The sequence below is a fragment of the Ochotona curzoniae genome, unplaced genomic scaffold (genome assembly GCF_017591425.1).
Source record: "Ochotona curzoniae isolate NIBS_2020 unplaced genomic scaffold, NIBS_Ocur_1.0 patch437, whole genome shotgun sequence".
NCBI classification, from domain to species: Eukaryota; Metazoa; Chordata; class Mammalia; order Lagomorpha; family Ochotonidae; genus Ochotona; species Ochotona curzoniae.
This window is the reverse complement of record NW_024467014.1, coordinates 297,054-316,770: the sequence shown is the minus strand read 5'-3', so window position 1 is coordinate 316,770 and position 19,717 is coordinate 297,054. Positions and strand designations below refer to the sequence as shown.

General features: G+C 59.2%; 1 protein-coding gene across 4 annotated transcripts in view; it reads left to right on the top strand.

The window, feature by feature from the left end:
• Positions 1-19,713, top strand: part of LOC121167979 (NADPH--cytochrome P450 reductase) — a 34,730-nt gene extending 15,017 nt beyond the window's left edge. Inside the window, exons 2-17 of one of the 4 annotated variants that reach the window (XM_040997711.1) lie at positions 7,570-7,755; positions 12,191-12,196; positions 14,364-14,412; positions 15,479-15,607; positions 15,703-15,852; positions 16,017-16,141; positions 16,392-16,481; positions 16,616-16,714; positions 17,314-17,430; positions 17,514-17,632; positions 18,047-18,228; positions 18,311-18,460; positions 18,555-18,825; positions 18,905-19,050; positions 19,133-19,218; positions 19,306-19,713. In XM_040997711.1, the coding sequence (XP_040853645.1) occupies positions 7,583-7,755; positions 12,191-12,196; positions 14,364-14,412; positions 15,479-15,607; positions 15,703-15,852; positions 16,017-16,141; positions 16,392-16,481; positions 16,616-16,714; positions 17,314-17,430; positions 17,514-17,632; positions 18,047-18,228; positions 18,311-18,460; positions 18,555-18,825; positions 18,905-19,050; positions 19,133-19,218; positions 19,306-19,450 (2,037 nt within the window). In that variant the 5' untranslated portion in view covers positions 7,570-7,582 and the 3' untranslated portion in view covers positions 19,451-19,713. Of the gene's footprint in view, positions 1-7,394; positions 7,762-12,190; positions 12,197-14,363; positions 14,413-15,478; positions 15,608-15,702; positions 15,853-16,016; positions 16,142-16,391; positions 16,482-16,615; positions 16,715-17,313; positions 17,431-17,513; positions 17,633-18,046; positions 18,229-18,310; positions 18,461-18,554; positions 18,826-18,904; positions 19,051-19,132; positions 19,219-19,305 lie in introns of those variants that run through there. The other 3 variants (XM_040997710.1, XM_040997709.1, XM_040997712.1) reach the window with 3 other exon arrangements.
• Positions 19,714-19,717: the final 4 nt, after the last annotated feature.

Genomic DNA, 19,717 nt, shown 5'->3' with positions numbered 1-19,717 from the left:
TGTCACAAACAGGATTGCAACATAGATGCCACGGCACCAAGGGAGAGGCCCAGTCCAAGGGAAGAACCACTGGCTCCGAGGGCCTGAGCATTTTGTTTCCCTTGAAGAAGAGAGCTTTAGGAGCTGGCATTGTAGTACAGTGGGTTTAGTCAGTACCCCCGACAACAGCATCCCAAGTGGTCACTGGTTCGAGTCCTGGCTGTTTCGCTTCCCCGTTCCAGATCCTGGGAAGGCAGTGGAGGAAGGCCCGAGTGCCCCGGTCCCTGCTGCCCACATGGGATAGGAGTTCCAGGCCTTTGGCTTTGGGTATGGGCCAGCCCTGATCATTGTGGCCCTTTGGGGAGCCAACCAATAGATGGAAAATATTTTCCCTCACACCTCTCTTAACTCTACCTGTAAAACAAATGATTTTTTTAAAACTTTAGAAGTATTTTTCTAGTTAGATAACATATGTTTATTGTTTTTTTTTTAAAAGATTTATTTTTATTATTTTTTCATTGGAAAGGCGGATATACAGAGAGAGAAGAGACAGAGAGGAAGATCTTCCGTCCGATGATTCACTCCCCAAGTGAGCGCAACGGGCCGATACTATGCCGATCCGAAGCCAGGAGCCTCCTCCGGGTCTCCCACGCGGGTGCAGGTTCCCAAAGCTTTGGGCCGTCCTCAACTGCTCTCCCAGGCCACAGGCAGGGAGCTGGAAGGGAAGCGGGGCTGCCGGGATTAGAACCGGCGCCCATATGGGATCCCGGGCGTGCAAGGCAAGGACTTTTAACCACTTGCGCCACCGCGCCGGGCCCACATATGTTTATTGTTAACAACAGAAAGGCAGTTAGCAGATGAGAGGCAGACGTGTGAGGAAAGCTTGAATCTGGCCCCTTGAATGTTGTCCTGTGCGTACCCTTTGTCGCGTATATATGCTGAGGCACAGCACTACGCTGCCACACTGGAAACAGTATGGCCGGTGGCCGGGGCCTGGTGGCCTTGCGCACAAGTTCCCAGACCACAGGCAGCTCAGGTCCTTATCCTGAGTGTGGGCCCTGCCAGAAGTTTCCCTGGAGCCTCCCAGCAGGAGCCTTGCTCCAAGGCAAGCACTGAGAAAAAGAGAAGTCTTTTCTCCCCTGGGTCACTGTCCAGATGGCCTGGCGGTCATGGCTGGGCCAGACAGAGACCAGCAGCCTGGAACTCCATCCCAGCTCCTCCACTTGGCGTGGCAGGGCCCCAGCACTTGGGCTATCCTCTGCCACCTCCCCGGGAACATCAGCAAGGAGCTGGATCGGAAGTGGAGCAGCCGGAACTGGAACTAGTTCTCTGATGGGGTATATTGATGTCACAAATGGCAGCTGCCAGCCACAGAGCCTTTTTTTTCCCCCCCAAGATTTACTTGTTTTTATTGCAAAGTCAGACATACAGAGAGGAAGAAAGACAGGAAGATCTTCTGTCCGCTGATTGACATCCCAAGGGACTGCAACAGCCAGTCTGAAGCTAGGAGCCCGGAGCTGCATCTGGGTCTCCTATGCAGGTGCAGAGTCCCAAGGCTTTGGACTGTCCTCCACTGCTTTCCCAGGCCACAAGCAGGGAGCTGGATGGGAAGTGGGGCCGCCGGAATTAGAACCAGCGCTCATATGGCATTCTGGCATGTTCAAGGTGAGGATTTTAGCTGCTAGGCCATCACACCAGGCCCAGGACCTTTTTTTCCTCTCATCTTTCTTGTGTCCAAATCAATGCTCAACCTGTATTTAGATGAAGAAAAACTGTGGTGGTAAGCCAAGAATATAAGGAAGTATCTAACACTGCACAGTAGACTGTGTCCAAGCAAATATTATTCTAAAGGATCATTTAGCAACTTGAAGATGTGCCTTAGCTGGCCCACCTTCCCTCTGGTTGTGTAGTTTGTTTACATGTAAACTTAGGTGTATGTATGAGAAAAAGTGAAGGAAAATTCTAGAGAGTAGATAGACAAGGGGTCAGATTCCCGGATCAGATTTCCATCCTAAGTGGAAGTCAGGAGTGGTTGCTGAGGAACTTGGAATGGGGCACCCCAGGGCCTGTGGCTCTGCCTCCCCACCCCCCATGGTTTTGGATCCTGGACCTAGCTTTCCCTCCCAGCCTGAGGAGCGGCGAGCTGAGCTTCATCGGGATAGTTGTTCTGGCCTGCATGGACTCAGATGGTTTTGAGGAAACTTAGCACCTTCATGGGCACTGGGAGCCAGGAGCCAGGACATGTTTATTCAACCCTGAAACATCTTGGTGAAACACAGTTGTATGATTGGAAGCAGCCAGGCAGCCTTGTCAGAGAGCCTGTCCCAGGGGTCTGCCCTGGGGTGGTCACCACGTCCGTCCTCTGCCGTGTCTTTTCCACCGTGCGTGTGTGCACGCGTGTAGGCGTGTCCACAGTTCGTGGGAGAAGAACCAGGAATCTGTCGTTGAACATTAGCCCAGGGCAGAGAGCATCCTGGCTCTCAGCCAGTGCCCTGGCTTGCTCATGACTTTGGCCTGTGTGTGTCCAAGTGCTTGGGGAGGTGCCGGGGAGGGGGTGGGACTTGTCTTGTCATTAGGATCCAGTTACCCAACCTTTGTGGCCACACCTCTCCCACAGGAACCATACCTTCCCCCAGCAGGTTCTAATTCCAGACACCCATGGCAGGCAGCTCGTGCAGTAAAACTGTCCTCCAGGGTCCGGGTTCTGCCCAGAGAAGGCATCCCTGGCTTCCGGGAGCCACCCTGAGATTCCTTCCATTTCTGCTCTCACGTCCCACCCCACTTCCTGGAGACCTTGTCTGGTTGTATCCTGTTGGCGTTTGACACTCAGGCATGGGTAGCCCTACTGGCAGTGTCAGCATCCCCGGGGCACAGTCAGCAGAGCAAGGCTGAGCTCCCTGCTGCCTGCCACGTCATGCTGCCGTGGGTTTCACCCCATAGCTGCCTTCCCCTTTCGGGAAATTGCGTCAGACACATGGCAGTCACGGGGAGTCCTGGGACAAAGCCCTGGTATGTGGGGGAAAGGGCGTCTGCTGAGGGTGCTGGGTGGCTGCCTGCCGTGCTCAGTGTTCTCCCAGACGCCCTGGCCGGGACTGCATGGGGCTATAGGTGCAGGTGCTACCCAACAGTGTGCAGCTGCCCATCGTGCCACTCTTTGCCCAAGATAGCCCAGTCTGACACCCGCGCCCTCTGGCACATGGCCTCGCACCCCCTGCGAAGTTCATCTCTCACTTGCCACCTGCGCACACTCCCGCATCTCCAAACACATCCCCGCTCTTCCCACTGAGGCACCCGAGAGCCTGCAGATCCTGCTTGTTACTGCTGCTGCCAGCAGGACCCTCTCTCAGTCCCCCGAGCCCGCCCCTGGGGGCCCCGTGTGCCCTCTTCTTCCTCCCAGCTCTGGTCTCATGTGATGCAGCAGTAGGCAGAACATCAGGAGGCTACAGCAGAGCATCTTGCTGGATTCCCCAAAATCTGTGAGGAGCGGATCCTCGGGCGGGGCGGGGGCTATTCAAGAATCTCTTGACTCTTCCTTAAGATTTTTTTTTTTATCATTTATTTGACAATAGAGTTCCCTCTCACTGGTCCATTCCCCATATACCCACGATGGTAGGACTAGGCCCGAGCCGGAGCCGAGAGCTGGGAACACGCTCCAGGTCTCCCATGTGGGCGGCGGGCACCCGGGCGCCTGAGCTGTTGCCACTGTCCGCCAGGGTCTGCACTGGCAGGAAGCGGTGGGAGTCAGGAGCCGCAGCTGGGAACCAGGCCGGCCCTCTGCTGCAGCCGTCTCATCTGCTAGGTTGATTGTTTACTCCCTGAGCAGTTGCCAAGTTTGACCAGAGATGCCAGTTGACAGGCAGCTGCACTAGCTGCAGATAAACCCACAACAGGTGTGTGCCCACGGTAGCTGTCAGCTTCCCCTCTGCCTCCGGGCCACCCACTGGAGCTGGCCCGGCAGTCGCTGGTCTGCAGCAGCTTCCTGGGAGCACAGGGCTTCCTTCTTGCTCCCTGCCCTCCTTGCCACTTCCTGCCAGGTGCCTCCTGCCTCCTGACACCCAGGCATGGGCAGTGCCCATACACTGCCCACAGTGAACACAGTCACAGCCCTGTGACCTCCACTGGGGTCAGCAGCTGGATGGGGAACGAGCCTTCCCTTGCTGTCACCAGTGTCACACACACAGCCACACACACCTGTACCCTGAGGCTTGGCCTGCACACGCGCGCGCGCGCACACACACACACACACACATATATATACCCTGAACCCTGAGCTATGAACGAGGGAACTTGGAAAGCGTTCCTGGTAAATGCACACTGTGGAGAATTCATGCATGGATTGCAGGGAGTTTTTTGGGGGAGAAGAGCACCAAAAGAAGTTTTATATTTCAATTCCATCTACCACAAGCATTGAAAAGACCCTCGGGTGAGCCTGTATTTTTCTGCTGTGTGCTGGGCTGGAGCTGTGGCCAGCTGCCGGAACTGAGGAAAAACAGCAGTCAGAATACATGTGTACCACCCGTCCTGCGTTAACATGGGTTCTGTGGCCGTGGATGCAGTCAGCTGGAGATCAAAAAGAAGGGAGTGCAGTGGTCACTCCAGCATCCCATATCGGGGTGCTGTGTCAAGTCCCGGCTGCTGCACTTCCGACCCAGCTCCCTACTAAGGTGCCGGGAGAGGTAGTGGAGGATGGCTCCCATGCAGGAGCAGACCCAGATGGAGTTCCTGGCTCCTGGTTTCTGCCTGGTCCAAGCCTTGGCTGTTGTGTTACTACTATTTAAAAGAGCAACAATGCAGCACTAGTAATGCACAAGGACTTCAGGGTAGCAGCTGTGCCCACAGCACCTGGTCCGTGGAGGCGCTGCACCAGAAGAGGATGCTTGGACACATGTCGACAGATAAAGAGTTTGCTACAAAATAATGTTGAAGTCCATACAGTTTTCTTTTCATAATGCGTGTTTTTCACGTCCTCTCCAAATACTCCCTCTAAGCAAACACTGTCTGGAACCCTGAGGGGTGGGCTTTGTGATCGCCCCCCCCCTTTTTTTTTTTAAATCTGTGGTATTTTATTAGAAAAAAACGTATAGTGGCTGCATTCCTTCTGTTGGCCTCCTGGGTCAGACCACCAGGCGCTCCTGTCGGCCTGGGGAGAACAGAGAGAGCTTGGGGACCCCCATCCTAGAGGATGGCCAGGCAGACGCTCACAGACCATCCTTTTTTTCCCCCCAAGAGATTTATTTATTTTATTTGGAAGACAGGGTTACAGAGAGCGAGATCTTCCATCTGCTTGTTCACTCCCCAAGTGGCCGCAATGGCCAGAGCTGGGCCAGTCTGAAGCCTGGAGCCAGGGACTCTCATGTGGAGATCATGTGGCTGCGGGGTCCCAAGGATTTGGGCAATTCTCCATTGCTTTCCCCAAGCAGGGAAATGGAAGGGAAGCGGAGCAGCTGGAGCTTGAACCAGGCACCCATATGGGATGTCAACACCACAGGCAGAGGTGTGGGGTTTGAGGGGTGGTGTGTCTCTTTTGAAGTGTCATGCTGTGAGTTAGTGATGCTTGCCCACTTATGTTCCATGCTTCTAGGGTATTTGTTCATTCCTTGGGGAGTTACTGAGCAGTGGCTCATGGCCCTGCTGAGCTGGGGTCTGCAGGAGGAGAGGCAAGTGAGGGGCGGCAGAGGGGGTCAGGCCAAGGTGTCGTGTGGCTCCTGGGAAGTGATCGTGGGTCCTCAGAGGAGGCGGATGCAGATCCCACAAAGCTTCCCAGGTGGGTTTCCTGCCCGTGTCCCTCCTGCAGAGAGGGAGATGATCCCCAGTTCCTCCCTGCCATTCTCCAGCTTTTGGTGACTTTACTGGATGCTCAGGGTCGGAGCGGAGCTGTTGGAATGTTGTATGCTGTGTTGAGACCACATGGGTGCTCCTTGGGGACCTCAGGGTGCAAGGGATACCGTCACAGTGGGTGGGGCTAGCGCGCTCACAGTGGGCGGGGCCTGTCAACATCCTCCGAGTTTCCCTGACAGTGCAAGAGTTTGTGACCCTGACCCCGCACTCGGGGTGCTGTATGAGATGGAAAGGACAGGTGAGGGCAGGTGCTAGAGACGGAACAGACAAGCAGAAGGTGGCCGTGGTCAGCCTGCCAGGCTGCAGTGTGCCCGGGAGGGATGGACTGTGCCTTCAGGATGATCAGAAGAAGCTCCAGGACCTCCTTGCCCTGTGCTAACCCCCTGCAGCACAGAGGGCTGCCTGCCGCTTGCTTGTGTGCAAGTTCACAGTCGGCCAGTTCACAGCCGTTGGGTCAGGTAGTGTCACTGAGCTGGCCATGTCCCAGCAGAGGCCTGAGGGCAGGGAAGCAGGCCCTGCAGGCAGCAGGGGAGAGTCCTGGTGAGGTGGCTCAACAGCAGGAGCAAACAGGGCAGAGACAGGCAGCCCGTGAGATGGGGAGAGTGCTAAGGGGCGGGAGAGGGGGGCAAGGCCCGCTCAGGGTGGACCTGGTAATCGGAGGAAGGGCTTCGGAGTTTGCATCAAGTGTGCCTTGAAGCCATTGTGGCTTTCCATCAGGGAGGTTTGAGTTAGATTTTCTTTTTTTTTTTTTTTAATTTATTGGAAAGACAAATCAAATTTTATGGACAGGAGAGACAGAAAGCTCTTCCATTCGCTATTTTACTCCCCCCAGATGGCTACAACAACTGCAGCTGAGCTATTCTGAAGCCAGGAGCCAGGTCCCAAGGCTTTGGGCCATTCTCCACTCCCAGTAGGGAGCTGGATGGGAAGTGGTACAGCCAAGATACGAGCCGACTCCCATATGGGATCCCGGTGCATACAAGGCAAGGATTTAGGCAGTGAGCATAACGTCAGGTCATTTTTTCTTTTTCTAATGATTTATTTGTGTATTTGGAAATACAGAGCGTGAGAGAGAAAGGAACAGAGATCTTCCATCAGCCACAGTGGCTAGAGCTGGACTGGTGTGGAGCCAGGAGCCAGGAGCCAAAAGCTTCCGGCTATCTCACATAGGTGCAGTCGTCAAAGCACTTGAGCCATCTTCCGCTGCTTTCCCAGGTGCATTAGCTGCGAGCTGGATGGGAAATAGAGCAGCTGGGACACGAACCTGTGCCCGTACGGGATACCAGCACCACAGGCTGTAGCTTTACCGGCTGTGCCACCAAGAGTGTGAGCTAAAACACTGGGCTTCTAGGAGCAGAGCAGTATTGCCAAGCAGGGAAGCCTCCTGGGCCCTAGCATCCAGCATGTTGAGAGTCAGTTACCCAGCTTGGTCACCCCCTTGCCCCTGAGCTCATACCCTGGGTCTCCTGTGCCGGTGACATCACACAAAACAACCTGATTGGTCAACCCTGGACCTCTGGCACAGGGGCATCCTTACTGTGCGGGGCGCTCGGGGGACGGCTCAGAGGTGCTCAGTCCCTTAGGCCGTGGTTTCTGCACTGTGTCGCCCACTGTATTCCCTGGGCTGCCGTTGGATCCAGGGGGTGGGGGCATGGGCCGCAAGCAAGCACCTGCTGGCCACTGGTCGGTGCTTTGGGTGCCCCCTGTGCTCCCCACTGATGCCTGTCCCCCCTCTTCTGCCTCTCTTGACAGCTTCCTGATCAACATGGGGGACTCCCACGGGGACACCAGTGCCACCATGCCCGAGGCGGCGGCCGAGGAAGCAGCGGCCTTCAGCATGACGGACGCCGTCCTGTTCTCCCTCATCGTGGGGCTGCTCACCTACTGGTTCCTCTTCCGTAAGAAAAAGGAGGAGGTCCCCGAGTTCACCAAGATCCAGTCGACGTAAGTAGCGCTTGGGTGCGTTTGGGGTCTGACAACCCCAGCTTCCCCCACCACAAGTCACCTGAGGCCTGGGTCTCCTGTGGGGGTGGGAGCCTCCAGATGCTCCTTCTAGGAGGCACAGCCACACCGGGTCAGTTTCCCTTCAGTCCCTTGGGTGGCCCAGGGTTCCGTGTGAAGCTGAGAGTGAGTGACCCAGGGCTCCGTGCGTAGCTGAAGGGTTTCCATGCACAGTTGAGGGTGCGTGACCCAGGGGCTCTATGTGTGGCTGAAGGCTTCATGCATGACCGAGAGATTCTATGCACAGCCAAAGGTGTGTGGCTGAGGGGCTCTGTGTGTGGCCAAGGGTGCGTGGCAGGAGTCTCCATCCAGGTCTCCCCGGTGGGTGGCCAGGGCCCAAGCACCGGAACCATCCCCCACTGCCTTGCAGCCTGCATGGCATTAGCAGCATGCTGGCTTAGGTTGGGCTGTGGACTTGAAGCAGCATCTGTTAGGGGATGCGGGTATCTCATGCCACGGCTTGACCACTGCGCCAAATGCTGGCCTCTGTTTCATTGGTTTTATGCCTCCTCTTAGGAATAAGTAAAAAGGTGAATTAACCTAAAGGAAAATGACCAGAAAATGACAGTACAGGTGACTTAGGCATCTGACAAAATGAAAGTGACAACTTGGACACGTGACTGCACCTGCCTCCCCAGACAGGTCCCCAACAAGTCCTGTGTGAGAACCGTGCACCAGGTTTGGGTGGAGGAGCCTGCTTGTGCCATAGGCTGTATGTTGGCCCAGGCGCAGACCCCAGGGGGGAGCGGGCTCTGCCAGGCTGTGCTGGGCTGTGCTGAGCACGTGCCCCCAGGGTCAGCATCAGGTCAGTGGGGGGGGGCAGAGTCCTCAGGCGAGAGCCTAGGGCCAGGCAGGTGAAGTCCCAGTGGAAGCTGGGGTGGCGGCCTTCTTCTCCCCCAAACCTGCTGAAGCAGTGCACTCCCCAGGCCGTGTACGTGACCTTTGCTCTGGGTTTGGATACTTGGCTTCTGCCTCCATCCCAGGACCCCAAGCACACTGCGGGACTCAGGCCTCTTGGGGCACTTAGGAGTCCACCTTGGAGCACCAGCCCCCGCCGCCTGCACCTGCTCTCTAAATTTCCCTTTTAGACGGGCCCTCTGCTGCCTTTGACTTTGTCTGTTTGAAATTGGCACCTGTGAGCCTTGTGGAGGTGGGGGGGGCGCTGCTGCTTGGGACCGTGGCTGCCCCGAGGGCATGGGAGACTTTGCCCTACAACTCTCCCCTCCCCAGCAGATTCCTCCCAGGCCCCACAGGAGTACGTGGGTGGAGGTGGGGTTGGCAAGACTGAGCTTGAAAGTCCCAGGGGCCTGTCAGGTCAGATGCTTGTATGGCTCCTGTGCCACAGACCAGCTCACAGAACAGACCCCCTCTTTGCAGTCTCATGGGGGCTCTGGTTGGGTGGGTGCCTGGGGATGGGAGGAGGCAGTGGGGATTCGTGGGGGTGCAGTGGTGGCCGGGCCTGGCTACGTGTAGGCAATAGACACAGCTGAGCTGGGAGTGGGGGTTCCCTGAGCTGGAGCTGGAAGATTCTCCTGAGATGGCCAGGAGAGAGAAGGCAGACGGGGCAAGGGAGCTGAGTGATTTTGACTCAGGTGGATTGAATGGGGAGTGGGAGCCCCCTGAATAAGGGGGGGACTGTTTGAGGGGTTCCAAGACAAACACTGCTTGCTGTAGCTCGAAGAGGGAGGGCCTGGCTCTGGTCCTCAGAGTCACCCCAAGAAAGGGGGGACCAGGGGCTCAGCAGTGTGTGCAGGACTCAGAGGGACCAACACCCAGGCCTGGACCTGGCTCTTCCTCACACCTCCGAGCCCCTGCTGTCCCCCCTCACTCTCCCCACCCACTGGCCACTGCTGCCCTCTCACAGAGGAATCCTGTATGGGTCACCATGTCTCCTCTGGGTCCCTGCGCTGTCAGGAGATGGGTCCATGTGTGCCTGTGGCTCCCTCCCCAAATGGCCACAATGGCCAGAGCTGAGCCCATCGGGGAGCCAGGAGCTTTTTCCAGGTCTCCCACATGGGTGCAGGGTCCCAAGGCTTTAGGCCATCTTCCACTGCCTTCTCAGGCCACAAGCAGGGAGCTGGTTAGGAAATGGAGCAATCAGGACATGAGCTGGTACTCGTATGGGATGCTGGCATCACAGGTGAAGGATTAGCCTACTGTGCCACAGCATTAGGGGAGGGAGCCTTCTTTAGTATTGTTTTGTTGTTGTTGTTGCTTTGTTTTTGTTTTAAAAGGTTTGTTTATTTTTATTGGAAAGACAGATTTACACAGACGAGAGACAGAACGATCTTTTTCAATCTACTGGTTTACTCCCCAGGTAGTCACAACAGCCAGAACTGAGCCAATCCAAAGCCAGGAGCCTCTTCCAGGACTCCCGCACAGGTGCAGGGTCCCAAGACTTTGGGCCATCCTCTACTGCTTTGGCCACAAGCAGGGAGCTGGGTGGGAAGTGAAGCAGCCAGGACATGAACCAGTGCCCATATGGGATCCATATGTGCAAGATGAGAATTTAGCCTCATCTTGCTGGTTCCTAATATTGTTTTCAAAGAAACTTTAATTAGAAGATTAGAAAGTCAGGCAATTAACCGTAAAAACCGCTGTGGGATCTGGCCATACCTGGCCCACTGCCTGAGGGAGCTGAGCAGCAGGCAGCCCTCCCCTCTGCCTGTGTGGGCTCAGGCTACTGCGCCCGTCGCCCTAGCCACCACCAACACCCACCCCCCCAGCTCCACAGGGTGCCCGCTGTCCCTGCTTCCCTCCTGACGTCAGAGGACACTTGAACAAGAAGCAGAAGTATTAGGGAGTGTTCCGTTGCAGACAACGGGGGTGGGAGTGGGGGAACAGGCACAGGGGCTGAGCACCTGCCAGCTGCGCTCCCCACTCAGCAGCAGCCAATAGAGGATCTAAGCAGGTTCTGCCTTGGGACGGGAGAGGGTCTGGTACCAGGAGATCTGAACACAGACCCCCGAAACTTAGGCATCAGAAGCTGGGTGGATGAGCCACATGGGGCAGGGGAGCCCTAAGGGAGCCGTGGCGGGTTGCGGTCCTGTTCTGTGGACTGCCCTTGGCCCCTGGAGCCCGATCCCATCTCAGTGCAAGGCCGGGAGGCCTGATTGGAATGCCGCGGGCTGCAGGCTCCCAGCTGGCGGTGCCCCAGCCGCCATGGGAAGGGGCAGCCTCTTCACTGTGGAGCAGGGGGCTTGAGGCTGTGTTTGGGCCCAGCAGTGTCTGAGGCCCCAGGGGAACGGATCTAATTGAATCTGAGCCCTGACCCCCTGGAGAAGCCGTCTGGCACAGCTGGGCTCAGCCTGCACCACTTCCTTCCTTCCTTCCTTTTTTTTCCCCCAGTGGCAGAAGGGGAGGGGCTGGGGAGGAGGGCTCCCATACAAACAGTTACCAAGGAGACCAAGTGGGGTGGGCGAGGTTTTCTTCTTCCCCAGTTCCACACTAAGAGGGGGAGGAGGAGTGTGTCTGGCCGCAGGGGCTCATGGGAGGCTCAGTCCCTCTTCTCGGTTGCTGCCCGCTGCAACTGCCAGATGTTGCCGAGTTCCCAGGCTCTCAGGCACGGGAAGAGCCCAAGAGGGTGTCTGTGGGGCCTGGCAGCCTGCCCCGCCACGCCAGCATGGACAGCACCGAACTGCCCACCTGGGTGACCCGCCTGCTTCTTTAAGCCCTGAGTTGGGAGCGAGAAGCCATGGGGTGCGCGTACACATCTCCGCAGGACGAGCCGGCCCGGAGGTCAGTCCAGAGCGGCTCTCCAGGAGGCAGGGGACTGCTGACACCCTTGGCAATGTTGGGTGGCAGGTCAGGGGCCGGGTGCCCACGGTGGCCTACGGGAACAGATTCCTGAGGAGGACCGCCACCCTGGGGCTGGAAGATGCGGCTGGGGGCTGTATCCCCGTGGTCTGGATTTGCAAACCCCTCCTTTCCCAAGGAATGGGTTTGGGACTCTAGGAAGGGCCAGGTTCCAGGGCCGACCTGGGTGGGAGAGAGTGCCAGCTCAGAGCAGCCAGAGGAGTGGTCCCCACAGCCCAGAGTCCCTGGTTGGGATGTGGGATTCAGGAGAACGTCCTAACAGATCCCCTAGGCAGGATAGCTGAGACAACCGGGACATGGTGGATCCAGGGAGGCTAGAGGCACAGGGACCACAGCCCCTGCCGACCTCAGCACGTCAGGGTCGGCTCCTCCTATTTTCCAGGAGCTGAAGGGTGAAGGGAGCCTGACTCTAGGCCAGGTGGGGCAGGGCCTCTCACCTGCCTGGGCCCCTCAGACCCTCGCAGTGCTGCCCAAGGATCCAGGAGCCCACGTACCTGCTCCTATTGGCATCCACGGTGTGTGTTGTGCCCAGGGTCCTGGCGTGTGCCCCTGCCAGGACACTGTGACCAACCTAGCAGCTACTTTGCCCCATGCAGCCCCACCTGCAGGGTGGGGCCTGTCAGGCTCAGGATCCACCATTGCAGCCACGCCAGTCCCTGCGCTGGGTCTCCTCCCCAGCACTGAGGTGCCCCTGGGAGCCGGGTTCTGCCCTGTGTGAACAGAGCCACCTCTGCCAGCCTCATGGCCACGGCACCAGCCACGCGGCCAGGCTATCCCACACTGCTTGGGGCTACTCGTTGTCCCTGCTGCCAGCGAGCCCCTGGTAAGACCCAGGGCACCTGTCTTCCCCCGAGAGGAGGTGGGGACATCAGGTGCTTGGGATGAGCGCAGGCAGGGAGCTAGGCCCCAGTCCCATCTCAGCTGTCCGTGCCAGCCTGGGGCTGCGGGCATGGCTCACGACTGCTTCCTGTGGAGCCCGGGGTCCGTGGGAAGGAACCAGGGTGCGGTGAGTGGGCAGAGAGGAGGGGCAGGTGTGGATAAGTGTGTCAGGTGCAGAGGCGGGAGCCGGGGAGGCCAGGGCAGGTGTGGCATGGCTTTGGCCCAGCCCAGCCTGGCCTGTGGTCACTGACCCAAGACTTCCACAGCCTGTGGAGCCAGTCCCTTCCACCCACCACACCCCCACGGCCCAAAACTCATCCCTTCTTACCACAAAACCACCACATGCTCCTCTTAGAGAAAAAGCACCGAGCGACTGGAAACACAAGTTAGCTTCCCGCGCCTCCAACCCAGAGAAGACCGCCAGGGACAGGGCTTGGGCTGCCAGCAGTCAGGTCCTAGCTGCAGCTTCATGCTGACGCACCCCCTGGAGGCAGCAACATGGCTCCTACTGCCCACCTGGGGGACCTGGATGGAGCCCCTGGCTCCCAGCATGGCCCTGGCTGTGGTCGGCATTTGGGGAGCAAACCAGTGCATGGGAGACGTGTGCATGCTTGTCTATCCCTCAGGGACTCTCAGGACTTACAGAGCGGCTGCTGCCGCCCACTGCTTTGTTCATATAGTGGGCAGGGGGCTCACCTCCCCGGGGGCCGGTGCACCTGCCTGGCCTCCCCCCACCTTAATACTGAGAAATAGGAACATAACGTAGAAGCAGTCCATCCGACAGCAAAGGGAGCTGAAGTCAGCGCCAGTGTCTTGGTGTCCTCTGTGGGTGCCTGCTGCTCCAGCTCGACTGGGGTCACCCGGAGTGGGCAGGGATTTTCAGGGATCCTTGGCTCATCCTGCCCGTGGCACCCAAAGGCCTCACAAGCTTTGAGTATGAGGGAAGATGTGTTTGCTACTCACACGGAGCGCAGGAAGCCCAGCTTTGTGCTGGCCCAGGGTGGGCCTTGTCCCCGGGGGCACCCAGTAGTTTGGTGTGTTGGTACCACCTGGGGCATGTTCCGGTTCATGGTGAGCACAGGCAGTGGCGCGGTGAAACTCCTGGGCAGAGACGTCCAGAGCAAGGTGGGTGTCAGGGAAGGGCCTGAAACTTCGCTGTGTGGGGTCATCCCGGCCCCTCTGGAATGCCAGGGGCTTGGGGAACACTCAGCATCTGCCCACGGCCACCCAGGAACCCTTAGACTCACGTTGTGGCTATAGCCTGGCACGTGGAGCTGCTGCGTCAGCTCATGCCCTTTCCTGGAATCAGCCAGAGCCCGCCTTGGGCCGGGCCCTCGCAGGTGGCAGGTGTGTGGGAGTAAGCACGTGCTTGCGGGGAGGCAGTGACATCCTGGAGTTGGCTGCCTGTCAGCGGGGGCGGGGACTGTGCCCGTAAGTGCCCCTCCAGAGCTACTTTCCTGGGAGGGTGGCTCAGGAGGGCCCGCCCCTGAACCCTCCACGTGGGAGCCCCTGTGAGCCCCTCCTGTGCACCAGGGCCACTATCACCAGGCCCCAGTTCGGTTTGGGGTGGTCCCGTTCCCTTCCAGCCGAGGAGCAGCAGCAAGGATTGGGCAGGGGCCTGATGGGGGCAGGGCCGGAGGTGTCCACAACATGATGGCATGAGACTAGAGGAGGAGGGGCCCTGACGGGCATGAGCACGGCAGAGTGCGGGGTTCACAGGTCTTCAGCATCACTGGGGAGGTACTGGGCACCCTGGACCCAAGTCCTGTGGCTGGTGCAGTCACTGGGCACAGCCAAGGCCTCAGTTGTGAACGCCACCCGAACCCGGGCTCATGGGCCTCATTTTCCAGGACGGCCTCTGTGAAGGAAAGCAGCTTCGTGGAGAAGATGAAGAAAACGGTGAGTTAGCCCCGGGCCTCTGTCCAGCCAGAGAGGGAGAAAGCCAGTGCTTAGTGGCATGCAGGGCCCAGCCATCGTGCCGTGCTGCAGTTCCTGGCTTCTTGCACTTCTGTCTTTTGCAAGTAACAGCTTTATTGAGATCACTTACTGTGCAATTTGCCCATTTTAAAATAAACATACCGATTTAGTATTCTCAGTTGTTGCAATAGTACAACCAGTTTTTCAGATTTGAAAGGCTAAATTAAGGGCCTGGCCCAGTAGCCCAACAGCTAAAGTCCTCACCTTGAACATGCCGGGATTCTAGATACCGGTTCTAATCCCAGCAGTCCCACTTCCCATCTGGCTCCCTGCTTGAGGCCTGGGAAAGCATTCAATGACTTCCCCAAGGCCTTGGGACCCTGCACCTGCATGGGAGACCCAGAAGAGGCTCCGGGATTCTGGCTGCCGATCAGCACAGTTCCAGTCACTGTAGCACCCTTGGGAGTGCAATCAGTGGACAGCAGATCTTCCCAACTTTCCAGTGAAAATAAATCTTAAAAAGGTCAAATTAGAAGCGTCACCCACTGGTTCACTTCCCAAATGACAGGAGCTGCTTCTGGGTCTCCCCCATGAGTGCAGGGGCCCCAAGGCCTGGGGTTTATCTTGGAAAAAGAAATCCTCTAAGACGACATTGTCCCCTCCCAGCCCCACGTGACCACTCACCCTGCCCAGGTAGATTTGCAGTTCTAGGAATGTCACACCAACCGAAGCACATGGCGTGCGGCCTCTGGGCCTGGCCACCTCCCCGGGCACCAGGCTCCTGCCTGCCAGTTACCCGCCCGAGGCAGGCTCATTTCCCCCACTGATTCTGGGACCAGCCTGCTGGGGGAGCGCCTGCCCCATGTCCCAGCTCCTCATCTCCCACTCGAGTACCTCGCGTGGCTCCCAGCAGGTTTTCTTCTGTGTGCTGCATGCTCTGAGCTGGACTCGTGTCTGACCTGGCTGAGTCTTTTATCGTGAGGGTTACACGGGACACCTGGGGCAGCACCGCGTGGGCACCCCTGACCCCGTGTCTGGCCTCCTGCAGGGTAGGAACATCATTGTCTTCTACGGCTCCCAGACGGGCACCGCAGAGGAGTTTGCCAACCGCCTATCCAAGGATGCACACCGCTATGGGATGCGGGGCATGGCTGCTGACCCGGAGGAGTACGACCTGGTGAGTGCCCACCATGCAGGGCCAGGGAGGTTGGCAGGAAGGGCTAGGGGAGCTACGGGAAACAGCTCACCTGGGGGCTGCCTCCATCCCTGCAGGCCGACCTGAGCAGCCTGTCTGAGATAGACAACGCCCTGGTGGTCTTCTGCATGGCCACCTACGGTGAGGGGGACCCCACCGACAATGCACAGGACTTCTATGACTGGCTGCAGGAGGCAGATGTGGACCTGTCGGGCGTCAAGTATGCGGTGAGTCACTTGAGAGACCTGGGGGGCTGCTAGGCCCTGAAGCCAGAGGTGGCCTGGGGTGCATGGCTGGTGCAGGGGCTGCCCAGGGCCTGGGCCAGCTCTACAGAAACACCCCTACGTCGGGTCCCACTGGGTAGGACTCTGAGCCGCCCCTGCCCACACAGGTATTTGGCCTTGGCAACAAGACCTATGAGCACTTCAACGCCATGGGCAAGTACGTGGACCAACGGCTGGAGCAGCTCGGCGCCCAGCGCATCTTTGAACTGGGCATGGGTGATGACGATGGCAAGTAAGTGCCACCCCAGCCCGGGCTCAGCCACTCCCTGCCCCTATGGTGCTGGGCAGCGTAACACTATCAGCTGGCCTCAGGGACCCATGGCGTCCACTGGGACAGGACCTGCCCTTCCCTGGGCTCCTTCCCGACACTGCCTTCGCAGCTCTGGGCACCTATGGGGACAGGAGTGCTGGAGCTCCAGGGGTGACCATGGGACAACACGCGGGCCGGGGCCTCAGGGCGGCTCATGAGCACTTCTCCCCAGCCTGGAGGAGGACTTCATCACGTGGCGGGAACAGTTCTGGCCGGCCGTGTGCGAACACTTCGGCGTGGAGGCCACAGGAGAGGAGTCCAGGTAAGCGTGAGAACCACCATCTGGACAGATGCCCTGCTGTGGATCATTCATTCTGTGCCCCCTCACTTCTGACTGTCCCCCTTCTTGGGATTAACCTCCACGTCCCTGGCCTCACACTCCATGTGCCCTGCCAGCATCCGGCAGTACGAGCTCGTGGTGCACACAGACATGGACCCGGCCAAGGTGTACCAGGGTGAGATGGGACGGCTGAAGAGCTACGAGAACCAGAAACCGTGAGTGCAGGAAGCGGGACTGAGGGTGGGCGGCCAGCGGCTCCATCCCCATCTACCCTGGGGCCTCATCCTCAAGCTGGGACCATGGAGGTCCCGGTCTTCCTTAGCCAGGGCACAGGACGGGCACCGCCCCCACCTGGCCCAGGCCACATCCTGGCTGCTGCACTCCAACAATTTGCTGCAGAGGTGCCCTAGGGCACAATTTCCACAAGGGTAGCTTGGTGGGTGAACTTGGTCAGAATGCCCATTTCCTACCAGCTGGCCTCAGTATGTGTTCATGTCCGGAGACACACACCTCTTGTGGGCCCCTAACCTAGACAGGTGCTGGTCCTCCAGGACCCCCCAGCAGCCCAGGTCCTAGCCCTACCTGCTGTGGCTCAGTGTCCTCGGCATGGCCCAGCCCACCACGGGGTGCAGCATGTGCCAGACCTAAGATTGGGGTGGGGTCTCAGCTTCCACACCTCCGAGTAAGCACTGGCAGCCCCACCCCACCCCTGGACTCCACAGAACTACCCTGTCCCACACCCACCAACCCCTGACCCAGATAAAGATGGAACCCCCCCAGTCACAGGGCTTCTCTCATCTCCCCCACCTCCTAGTCCTTTTGATGCCAAGAACCCGTTCCTGGCTACCGTCACCACCAACCGGAAGCTGAACCAGGGCACTGAGCGGCACCTCATGCACCTGGAGTTGGACATCTCGGATTCCAAGATCAGGTAGGCGCTGCCGCCGCCGCCATCCTACCTCCCACCCCCACCCGCCAGCACTGAGCCACTGCCCTCTTCCCGGCCCCCCGCAGGTACGAGTCTGGGGACCATGTGGCTGTTTACCCAGCCAACGATTCTGCCCTCGTCAACCAGATCGGAGCTCTCCTGGGAGCCGACCTGGACGTCGTCATGTCCCTCAACAACCTTGATGGTGAGCATTGCTGCCCTGGCCGTGCGCACTCGGGAGCAGAGTGGCTGAAGCAGCTCCCCTTCCGCGGGGCCTCCCTCACCTCTGTCCTGGTCCCTGGAGGAAGGTGGGGTGCCTTGGGCCTGGTGCCCACAGAGTGCCCAGCTCACACCTGAGTTGCTCCAAGCCATCCCTACAAGAGGCCATAGATACCGTCAGTCCCCAGGGGCAGCCCAGTCGTTACTGGGTAGCACTTCCTGCCTGGGCCCAGCCCAAAGCCCGAGGCCTCGTCTGGTGGCCAAGGAGACACCTGAGGGCAGGCCTCACAGCCAGTGCCACTGGGCACCTACTTTGCATTGGGCAGGCCCCAGGCCTCCCCACGCCATACAGGGCAGTGCTCCCGGCCAGGCGTGCCCACCCACCAGCTTGTCCCCACAGAGGAATCCAACAAGAAGCACCCGTTCCCGTGCCCCACCACCTACCGCACGGCTCTCACCTACTACCTGGACATCACCAACCCGCCACGCACCAATGTGCTCTACGAGCTGGCACAGTATGCCTCGGAGCCCGCAGAGCAGGAGCAGCTGCGCAAGATGGCTTCCTCCTCAGGCGAGGGCAAGGTGCGCCTCAACCACACCCCACCCCAGGCCCCAGCCCCCTGGTCCTCCACCGAGTCTCATGTATGTGCCCACCCCCCCATAGGAGCTGTACCTGAGCTGGGTGGTGGAGGCCCGGAGACACATCCTGGCCATCCTGCAGGACTACCCGTCACTGCGGCCCCCCATCGACCACCTCTGCGAGCTGCTGCCCCGGCTGCAGGCCCGCTACTACTCCATCGCCTCCTCCTCCAAGGTGCAGGCGGGCCCGGGGCAGAGCTGTGGGGCCCGGGAGGGGCTGGGGCCTCAGCACAACGGCCATCCTCACTGCACCCCCATCCTCACCCCAGGTGCACCCCAACTCTGTGCACATCTGTGCCGTGGCCGTAGAGTACGAGACCAAGACCGGCCGAGTCAATAAGGGCGTGGCTACCAGCTGGCTGCGGGCCAAGGAGCCCGCAGGGGAGAACGGTGGCCGGGCCCTGGTGCCCATGTTTGTGCGCAAGTCCCAGTTCCGCCTGCCCTTCAAGGCCACCACGCCTGTCATCATGGTGGGTCCTGGCACCGGCATTGCGCCCTTCATCGGCTTCATTCAGGAGCGGGCCTGGCTACAGCAGCAGGGTGAGCGCAGGGCTGGGGCTGGTGGATGGGCAAGGGTGGGGCTGGGGCCCATGCTCAGCCCAGCCGCCCGCCCCCCCAGGCAAGGAGGTCGGGGAGACGCTGCTGTATTATGGCTGCCGCCGCTCGGAGGAAGACTACCTGTACCGCGAGGAGCTGGCCCAGTTCCACAAGGACGGCGCCCTCACGCAGCTCAGCGTGGCTTTCTCCAGGGAGCAGGCCCACAAGGTGAGCCGGCTTGTGGGGGAGCAGGCAGGCAGGGATCGGACGGGCCTGGCCCTCACACCCTGTTGCCCCGTCCCACCCGCAGGTCTATGTGCAGCACCTGCTGCGCAAAGACAAGGAACACCTATGGAAGCTCATCCACGAGGGCGGTGCCCACATCTACGTGTGCGGGTGAGAGGGTGCAGCCTGCAACGGGGAGAGGGGGGATACAGGAGCTGGCTCTGCCCAACCGCCCTGGCCCCCTTCCTCCCACCGCAGGGATGCCCGGAACATGGCCAAGGACGTGCAGAACACCTTCTACGAGATTGTGGCTGAGCTGGGGGCCATGGAGCACGCACAGGCTGTGGACTACGTCAAGAAGCTCATGACCAAGGGCCGCTACTCACAGGACGTGTGGAGCTAGGAGCCATCCGTGCCCCGTAACCTTCCTCACTCCCTCCTGCCAGGACCCCAGGCCAGGGGCTGCCATACGGCCCCGGGACGCAGGCCATGGCCAGGCCCCTCCTGGACAGCCCAGGGCCAGGGCTGGCTGTAGCAGACCAGGGGCGCAGGAAAGGGGAGCCAGGCTGCAGGCTCCATGAGGCCCACAGAGGGGCCCCTCTCGGCTGGGCTAGGGCCCACCAGCCTCTCCGATGATTTTCAATGAATGTAAATAATTTTAAATAACCTG